The 10469-nt window shown below is 49.1% G+C and overlaps 1 protein-coding gene across 1 annotated transcript in view; it reads left to right on the forward strand.

Annotated features, from left to right (window-relative positions):
• The window catches only part of LOC311122003 (slit homolog 1 protein-like), a gene marked incomplete at both ends in the record, with an annotated part of 76767 nt that extends 67945 nt beyond the window's left edge, over positions 1 to 8822 (forward strand). The window contains 6 exons of the mRNA XM_084196434.1: positions 374 to 504; positions 6453 to 6607; positions 6845 to 6975; positions 7193 to 7392; positions 7647 to 7885; positions 8563 to 8822. Coding sequence (XP_084052560.1) covers positions 374 to 504; positions 6453 to 6607; positions 6845 to 6975; positions 7193 to 7392; positions 7647 to 7885; positions 8563 to 8822 — 1116 coding nt within the window. The remainder of the gene's footprint in view (positions 1 to 373; positions 505 to 6452; positions 6608 to 6844; positions 6976 to 7192; positions 7393 to 7646; positions 7886 to 8562) is intronic.
• Between the last annotated feature and the right edge of the window lie 1647 nt (positions 8823 to 10469).

Raw genomic sequence — 10469 nt, forward strand, 5'->3', positions numbered from 1 at the left:
AAAGAGAGGTTGAAATGTCAAGTCTCATCTAATGAGTAGGACCAATCAACCTTTTTTTGTAAATTAGTGCTATTTTAATTTGTTGATAAAATGCGGGACATTATTGTTTAGTTGCAAGACAAAGGGACAAAATGCGGGACAAAATGTCCCACACAATCTAGGACATGTAGTCACCCTAACGCACACACTAACACACACACACACACACTTATAAACAGACACACACACACAGAGGAAAACACACACACGTGCCCACACAGACATAGATACAGACACACACATACACACACAGATGTGCATACACACACAAAGGAAAACACACACGTGTGTACACACACACATTCTGACCTGTGTGTGTGTGTGTGTTCCCTAGGTGTCGACAGCAGAGGATAACGGTATCCTGCTGTATAATGGAGACAACAAGCCAATGGCTGTGGAGCTCCATGAGGGACACGTTAGAGTCAGCTACGACCCTGGTAGTCAGCCTGGACACACTATCTACAGGTACACACACTATAGAACACACACTATTTACAGGAACACACACAATCTACAGGAACACACACTATGGAACACACACTATGGAACACACACTGTCTACAGGAACACACACCATGGAACACACACCATGGAACACACACTATGGAACACACACTATGGAACACACACTGTCTACAGGAACACACACTATCTACAGGAACACACACTATGGAACACACACTGTCTACAGGAACACACACTATCTACAGGAACACACACCATGGAACACACACTGTCTACAGGAACACACACTATCTACAGGAACACACACTATGGAACACACACTGTCTACAGGAACACACACTATCTACAGGAACACACACTATGGAACACACACTATGGAACACACACTGTCTACAGGAACACACACTGTCTACAGGAACACACACTATCTACAGGAACACACACTATGGAACACACACTGTCTACAGGAACACACACTGTCTACAGGAACACACACTGTCTACAGGAACACACACTATGGAACACACACTGTCTACAGGAACACACACCATGGAACACACACTGTCTACAGGAACACACACTATCTACAGGAACACACACTATGGAACACACACTGTCTACAGGAACACACACTATCTAGAGGAACACACACTATGGAACACACACTATCTACAGGAACACACACCATGGAACACACACTGTCTACAGGAACACACACTATCTATAGGAACACACACTATGGAACACACACTGTCTACAGGAACACACACTATCTACAGGAACACACACTATGGAACACACACTGTCTACAGGAACACACACTATGGAACACACACTGTCTACAGGAACACACACTATCTACAGGAACACACACTATGGAACACACACTGTCTACAGGAACACACACTATGGAACACACACTGTCTACAGGAACACACACTATGGAACACACACTGTCTACAGGAACACACACTATGGAACACACACTGTCTACAGGAACACACACTATCTACAGGAACACACACTATCTACAGGAACACACACCATGGAACACACACTGTCTACAGGAACACACACTATGGAACACACACTGTCTACAGGAACACACACTATCTACAGGAACACACACTATGGAACACACACTATGGAACACACACTGTCTACAGGAACACACACTATCTACAGGAACACACACTATCTACAGGAACACACACTATGGAACACACACTGTCTACAGGAACACACACTATGGAACACACACTGTCTACAGGAACACACACTATGGAACACACACTGTCTACAGGAACACACACTGTCTACAGGAACACACACTATGGAACACACACTGTCTACAGGAACACACACTGTCTACAGGAACACACACTGTCTACAGGAACACACACTATGGAACACACACTGTCTACAGGAACACACACCTTCTGCATGTTATATACACATACACACACTTCGTCTTCTTCTTCACGGTAGTCCATCGTATCCAATGATGACTTCCACTTCTGAGTTAACAGTGAATTCTTTGGTGACTGTAGAGTCCAATCCGAGATTTATTGCAGGTGGGGCATATGTAGTCTGTGTTGGCGGGGGCAGGCATGGTTGTATGTATCAGTCTGTGTTGGCGGGGGCAGGCATGGTTGTATGTCTCAGTCTGTGTTGGCGGGGGCAGGCATGGTTGTATGTCTCAGTCTGTGTTGGCGGGGGCAGGCATGGTTGTATGTCTGTAATGGCGGGGGCAGCATGGTTGTATGTCTCCTGAGCTGTTTTTGCTGTCTCTTTGTGCTCCTCTCCTCCTCCCACCTCTGTACACCGCTCTGGCTGAGCTGCCGCCAGGTGGAACGGTCGGCAGCAGCGTCCTCCAGGTCTGTGGGTTTGACGTTGCACTTCTTCAGCTACGTTTTCAGCTGGTCCTTGTAGCGCTTCATCCGCCCCCCTGCAGACCGCCGGGCAAGATGTAGCTGGCCATACAGGATCTTCCGTGGCAAGCGCTCCTGAGACATCCTAATGACATGCCCAAGCCAGCGCAGTTGGTGTTGGGTGACCATGGCCTCCATACTCTTGCAGTTGGTCTTAGGAAGTATTTCTGTATGGGGCACACGGTCGCACCAGGTGATTCCCAGGCTGCGCTGCAGGCATCTTATGTGGAATCGCTCTAGCTGCTTGTTGTGGCGGCTGTAAGTGACCCAGGCTTCACAGCTGTAAAGCAGTGTGGTAATGCAGACGGCTTGATAGACGGCGACTTTAGTGTGGAGGTGGAGATCGCTGTTTTGGAAGACCCTGCGTCTGAGTTTCCCGAAGGTAGCTGATGCTTGCTTGATCCTATTTAGAATTTTGAGGTCGATGCTGCAGTCCTCTGAGAGGATGCTGCCCAGGTATTTGAAGGACGGGACTATTGCCAGTGATTTGTGTTTAATGGTGAAGACAGGCATGGTGGGTGGAGGGCTGGATCTCCATTGGCAGACCACCTCTGTCTTGGTGGTGTTGATAGACAGTCCCATCCTGCTATAGACCCTCACAGCTGCTACAAGGACGGACTAAAGGTCTTCTGGACTGTGGGCCACAAGAACACAGTCATCAGCATACTGCGGCTCAAGAACCCATTCCGTCAAAACCTTGGTGGTTGCTTGGAGCCTCCTGATGTTGAATAGGTTTCCATCCAGCCTGAAGTCCACCGCAACCCTGCTACTGTCCTCAAACTCCTTGTGGAGAAGCTGGGTGACACATAGGAGGAAGATGTTAAAGAGTACAGGTGCCAGCATGCACCCCTGCGTCACACCGATGCTTACTCCAAAGGCCACTGACTCCTGCCCTCCTATGGCCACCTGAGCCATAATCCCATCATGGAACTGGCAAAGGATGTTGACAAATTTGTCTGGACAGCCAAATAGTAGTTCCCTACTCACAGTGTCGAAGGCCTTGGAGAGGTCGACAAAGGCCAAGAAAAGGTCCTGATGTTGTTCACGGCACTTCTCCTGGAGTTGCCGTGCCGTGAATATAATGTAGACCGTACTCCTGTTCTTTCTGAAGCTGCATTGTGATTCTGGCAGCAGTTCCTCTGTGATGTTGTTCACCAGCCTGTGTAGCATCACCTTGGCCAGGACCCCTGGCTGTTGCCGCAGATGGACTTGTCACCCTTGTTCTTATAGATAGTGATAATGTTTGCATCCCGCCACTGTTGGGGGACGACCTCCCGGTACCAAACCTCTGTGATGTACTGGTGGAGCGTTCTGGTGCAGAAGTAACCTCCCTTCTTAAGTAGCTCTGCCGGGATGCTGTCAGCGCCAGGAGCCTTGTTGTTCTTGAGAGAATGGATAGCTGATAACACCTCTTGGAAGGTTGGCGAATGGTTGAGGTCTTGAATGGGTGGACGGACAGGCAGTTCTTCCAGGATGGAGTGGTCTGTAGGAGAGTGTTGATGGAGTAGTGCGTCAAAGTGGTCAGCCCACCTCATCAGGATCTGGTTTTGGTCCTTCAAGAGAGTCAGACCATCAGCTGTTTTCAGGGGGGTGATGGAGCGACTTCTAGGGCCATAGATAGAGTTGTAGAAATTGTGCATGTCGTTTTTGTCGGCATAAATTTGGATTTCCTGTGCCTTATTCTTCCACCATTCGTTCTGCAGAGCATGCAAGGTTGTTTGTACTTCCTTGCATGATGCACGCCATTGCTGGCGGAGGGTAGCAGATGTAGAGCTGTTGAGAGTAGCCCGGTGCGCTTTGTGCATATTGTCCAGTAAGGTTGTGATGGTGTCAGAGTTCTCGTCGAACCAGTCCTGATGTTTCCTACCTCTGTAGCCAATGGAGTGGGCCGCTGCCTGATAGAGCACTGAGCTAATAGATGCCCACTTCTGGTCCATGGGATCCTCTGTGCTTAGAAGAGGCTCAGTCTCCCTCTGCCTTTCAGCGAGAGAGCGACAGAACTCGTCCCTTACTGCAGCTTTCTCAAGCCAGGTACAGTGCAGACGCCTCTTACTGGACTTCTGCAGACGTTGGGGGGGACGTATTCTCACCTGGAGTTTAGCCAGAATCATACGGTGATCTGCCCAGCATTCTGCACCCCTCATGGCATGTGTCAGCAGGACGTTATTAGTGTCAGAACGTCTCACTATGACGTAGTCGATCAGGTGCCAGTGTTTGGAGCGTGGGTATATCCATGATGTTTTATATACGTTCTTCTGGTAGAACAAGGTGTTAGTGACAATAAGATTGTGCTCTGCACATAGAGTTAGCAGTCTCATGCCGTTCTCATTGACTTGGCCAACACCATGCCTACCTAGCACTCCGCTCCATATCCTGTTGTTCTGTCCCACCCTAGTTTTGAAGTCACCCAGCAGAAAGATCTTGTCATTCCCGGGGATACGGTGAAGGGCCTCATCTAGTGACTAACAGAAGCAGTCCTTTGGCTCATTGTCAGATGGTAACGTTGGCGCGTATGCACTGAGAAGAGTAGCATAACGCATCTTGGATAGGGGGATACGGAGAGACATGAGTCTTTCACTTATGCCGACAGGTGTTTCGGTGAGGCTGGGTAAAAGGCTGTTCTTAATTGCCAGTCCCACACCGTGCTGATGTTGTCCAACCGGAGGGTAACCTTTCCAGAAGAAGGTGTAGCCTTCTCCCTCCTCTTTCAGGGAACCTTTATCCAGGAACCTGGTCTCACTCAGGGCAGCAAGGGTCAATGTTGTAGCGCATTAGTTCTGCAGCAATCAAAGCTGTTCTCCGATTGGGTTTATCGCTATTATCGTCAGTGTCCAAAAGAGCTCTGATGTTCCATGTCGCCAGTTTCAGGGGAATTATTTTCTTTAGCATTTTCCGACCGCTGAGTGGAACTCCCGATAGGTGCGGTAGCCTATCCAGGATGGAGTGAGTGGGCAATTTTTAGGCCACCTTTTCTAGGCCTCTCCTCAGCTGGGGTGAGCAGTGTGGCTCCTAAATAGGGATGCTCAGTCACACAGGGGTCTGCCGAGAGCAGCTGCCACTCAAGTCCCTACTGCTGGCGACCATAATAGCCCTGTGCCACTGGGTCTGATTTAAGGGCTCCCGGTGCATTCACTCCTGACCCCGTCATCAGACACCCCAACGCCGCCAGACTTTAGTCCGGTTTCCGGTTGATGGCTTCACTGAGGTCAGAAGTGGATAACTGTGCGAAGGAAGTTATTTAAAGTGCCGCTGAGGGTGCGCAATCCCCAACAGCACATCTTCACTGTAGGAAGGTGGATTCCAGTGGCAAGGGGGGAAACCCAGGACGACCAGGATCTTCCACAGCAGCATGAGGCTGCCAGATCCCCAGTCTGTCGGTGTCCGCCTACCGCGCGCCGCCAGCACGCTGCTTCTCTCAGGGTGTGCTCCCCTAGCCTTTGTCGTACCAGACTAACCCACAAGAAAGCGGGACAGTGGTTGATGGCTGCCATGACGTGTCCACACAGAGGTGGGCCTGTACAGATGCATCTCTGGGGCCCACTGCTGCTCTTAGATCCCCTGCTGATTAGCCTGGAGTTTCAAGACAACCAGTTAACGTGTTCCGCCGCGCGGAGGTCCGACAGGAGTCTTGGTCATGGAGAGGCTTTGTACCAGCAAAGGGAGACTTGTGCAGCTGTCCCCAATTCACCACAAGGGCTAGCCGGCAGCAGTGAGCTGTAAGCGAGAGTATGCAAGCACGTGGTAAGCGGGCATGCAACTTACCTCTACCTAGGCACTACTGCACTAGATGCGTCACATGCACCCTGCGGTTGCCCATACACACACACACACACACACACACACACACACACACACACACACACACACACACACACACACACACTATATTTACAGGTACACACGCACACACCAGCATCATCTACATTCTATTCACAAACACCGACTATCAGAACACAATACAATATCACCGGCACCTAACCTCTGACCTCTAACCCCTTACCTCTGGTGTTGCCGTAGCGCTGAGACGGTGAACGACGGGCATTTCCATACGGTGGAGCTGGTGACCTTCGACCGGATGGTGAACCTGTCTGTGGACGGGGGGGCACCCACCACCCTGGACAGTCTGGGAGGGGTCTCACCTCTGTCTGGAGAGGCACCGCTATACGTGGGGGGTAAGACGTAAAACACACACATAATCTGGGAGCTAGGTTCAGGCCCTAACCCCACCCTGTTAAATATTAATATCCAGTACAGGAAATACCAGGGGGGGGGGGGATTGGTGGTAGTAGACCTGACATATGGGTTTCATCTCCTCTCCGTCACTCTCTTTCTCCTCTCCACTCTATTCTCTCCTCCTAACCTATTTATCCTCTCCTGCTTCTTTCTCTCGCTCTCGCTCTCCTCTCCAGGTATGCCAGAGAAGATCTCCTACTCCTCTCTGAGTCTCTTCCAGCCCCTCAACTCCTCCAGTTTCCACGGCTGCATCAGAAATCTGTACATCAACCACGAGCTGCAGGACTTCACCCAGACCACTATGAAGGTATGGTGGGAGACGGGAAGGAAAATTCTGGTAACTTCCCCCAAATTCCCAGGTTTTCCAGAAATTCCAGTTGGAATATTCCCAGAAACCTAGTTGCGAGAAGTTGCAGAAATATTTGTTTTAGTATTTTATTTGTTAAGCCAAAGACACATTTCCACACTGCGTCAATAATAAAGTATTTTTCAAATTCAAATTCAAATTGTTTGATGTGCTGAAGCCGGGGGTGGTACCAGGATGCCAGCCCTGCAGGAAACTGTTCTGCCTCCACGGAGTCTGCCAACCGGACGGTGCCCAGGGACCCCTCTGCCACTGCCAGCCTGACTGGAGTGGGCCACACTGTGATCAGCCAATCGGAGGAGGCCTTGTTGGGGGAGATGTTGCCCCGGCAACCGCGGCTAACCCATGCCAGGGGAATAAGTACGTGTGGTTGGGGATGGGAGACTGGAGAGTGTGTGGTGAAGGGCTGTAGTCTGTTGTGGTTTATGGTGGGTCTATGTGGCTGGTTGTTATCATATGTTTTATCATGTTGATTTGTTTTGGGGGTAACTCATTAAGTGGTTTAATTGATTGTGTTGTCCGAGTACTTTCCCAACTGTCTTTTTCTTATAGCATTTTTCTCTTCCTCTCTCCATCACCGCCTCTCCTTCCATCTCTCCCTCCATCTCTCCCAGGTGTGTGAGGGGTGTGTGTGTGGTACAGGATGTTCAGTCGTACAGGTGTGAGTGTGATGAGGGCTGGCGCGCCACCCTGTGTAATCAACAGGGGGCGCTAACAGCACCACCAGTACCAGCGGTGCCAGCCGAGCCGTGTTCAGTGCTGCTCTGCCAACATGGCCACTGTCAGCTGACTGAGGGAGGATCGGCCTACTGTCTCTGTGACACGGGATACACTGGGGACACATGCGACACAGGTAAGGATGGAGGGAGAGGATAGGAGGAGAGGGGAGAGAACACCTGTGATACAGGTTATGACAGAGGGGGAGAGGTGTGGAGGGAGGGTGGAGTGTGTGTGTGTGTGTGACAGGGAGAGACATTGGATTATATTCATGGGTTGCACCTCTTTCACTCGGTCCCGTCACGCCATTGTTATGAGCGTTCTCAAGACGTTGAGTGGTGCCCAGTCATTCTTAACAGGGGGCTAGAGATTGTTTGGTCTTGGAGATACGATGCCATTGCTACATTAGACAAACAATTAGTAGGAATCAACTTTGCCTTCATTATTATGTCGTCACGATTTAGACAAATGTCATTAGCTAGCAAAGTTCGTAAAGTAATATTTAGCTATGCTAACTTTAGCTAGCAAAAAGTAGGTGCTTTCCCTTCACGCTTTGCTAGCTAGCGTTATACTACATTTTAAAGTCAATCTGACGACATCACAATGATGACAAACTAATTAACTTTAGAAATAATGTTCATAAGCGCCAATTGAGAATGCATTGAGAAGAACGTTCAGTCGGGCACCAGTCCTCAAGAGAACGTTCAAAACAATATTGTGACGATACATTAATAACCACTACTGTGTTTGATGATGTCACCCTACTCAGCCTCTTTAACCTCTGCCCTCTCACCTCTGACCTCTAATCTCTAGTTGAGTCAGCGTGTCGCGGTGAGGCGGTGCGTGACTTCCACCGGGTGCATCGCGGCCACACCAACTGCCAGACGACGCGGCCCTTCTCCTGGGTGGAGTGTCGGGGGGGCTGCCAGGGTGGCGGGGCGGCAGCCGGGGTTGCGTGCTGCGCCCCACTGAGGGTGCGACGCCGGCGCTACACCTTTGAGTGCGACGACGGAACCTCCTTCACCCAGGACGTGGAGAAAGCAGTGGAGTGCGGCTGCAAGGAGTGTGTGTAGAGTCGTTGAGGTACTACACCTGTGAAGCGCAGTGAGCTGAAGAGGAGTTACTGAACACACTGTAAGGAAAATATATACAGTGGGGAAAAAAAGTATTTAGTCAGCCACCAATTGTGCAAGTTCTCCCACTTAAAAAATTGAGAGAGGCCTGTAATTTTCATCATAGGTACACGTCAACTATGACAGACAAATTGAGAAAAAAAAATCCAGAAAATCACATTGTAGGATTTTCAATGAATTTATTTGCAAATTATGGTGGAAAATAAGTATTTGGTCACCTACAAACAAGCAAGATTTCTGGCTCTCACAGACCTGTAACTTCTTCTTTAAGAGGCTCCTCTGTCCTCCACTCATTACCTGTCTTAATGGCACCTGTTTGAACTTGTTATCAGTATAAAAGACACCTGTCCACAACCTCAAACAGTCACACTCCAAACTCCACTATGGCCAAGACCAAAGAGCTGTCAAACGACACCAGAAACAAAATTGTAGACCTGCACCAGGCTGGGAAGACTGAATATGCAATAGGTAAGCAGCTTGGTTTGAAGAAATCAACTGTGGGAGCAATTATTAGGAAATGGAAGACATACAAGACCATTGATAATCTCCCTCGATCTGGGGCTCCACGCAAGATCTCACTCCGTGGGGTCAAAATGATCACAAGAACGGTGAGCAAAAATCCCAGAACCACACGGGGGGACCTAGTGAATGACCTGCAGAGAGTTGGGACCAAAGTAACAAAGCCTACCATCAGTAACACACTACGCCGCCAGGGACTCAAATCCTGCAGTGCCAGACGTGTCCCCCTGCTTAAGCCAGTACATGTCCAGGCCCGTCTGATGTTTGCTAGAGTGCATATGGATGATTCAGAAGAGGATTGGGAGAATGTCATATGGTCAGATGAAACCAAAATAGAACTTTTTGGTAAAAACTCAACTTGTCGAGTTTGGAGGACAAAGAATGCTGAGTTGCATCCAAAGAACACCATACCTACTGTGAAGCATGGGGGTGGAAACATCATGCTTTGGGGCTGTTTTCCTGCAAAGGGCCCAGGATGACTGATCCGTGTAAAGGAAAGAATGAATGGGGCCATGTATCGTGAGATTTTGAGTGAAAACCTCCTTCCATCAGCAAGGGCATTGAAGATGAAACGTGGCTGGGTCTTTCAGCATGACAATGATCCCAAACACACCGCCCGGGCAACGAAGGAGTGGCTTCGTAAGAAGCATTTCAAGGTCCTGGAGTGGCCTAGCCAGTCTCCAGATCTCAACCCCATAGAAAATCTTTGGAGGGAGTTGAAAGTCCGTGTTGCCCAGCGACAGCCCTAAAACATCACTGCTCTAGAGGAGATCTGCATGGAGGAATGGGCCAAAATACCAGCAACAGTGTGTGAAAACCTTGTGAAGACTTACAGAAAACGTTTGACCTGTGTCATTGCCAACAAAGGGTATATAACAAAGTATTGAGAAACTTTTGTTATTGACCAAATACTTATTTTCCACCATCATTTGCAAATAAATTCATAAAAAATCCTACAATGTGATTTTCTGGAAAAAAAATTCTCATTTTGTCTGTCATACTTGACGTGTACCTATGATGAAAATTACAGGCCTCTCTCATCTTTTTAAGTGGGAGAACTTGCACAAT

The sequence above is a fragment of the Coregonus lavaretus genome (assembly GCF_964263955.1).
Source record: "Coregonus lavaretus genome assembly, contig: HAP1_SCAFFOLD_419, whole genome shotgun sequence".
Classification (NCBI taxonomy): domain Eukaryota; kingdom Metazoa; phylum Chordata; class Actinopteri; order Salmoniformes; family Salmonidae; genus Coregonus; species Coregonus lavaretus.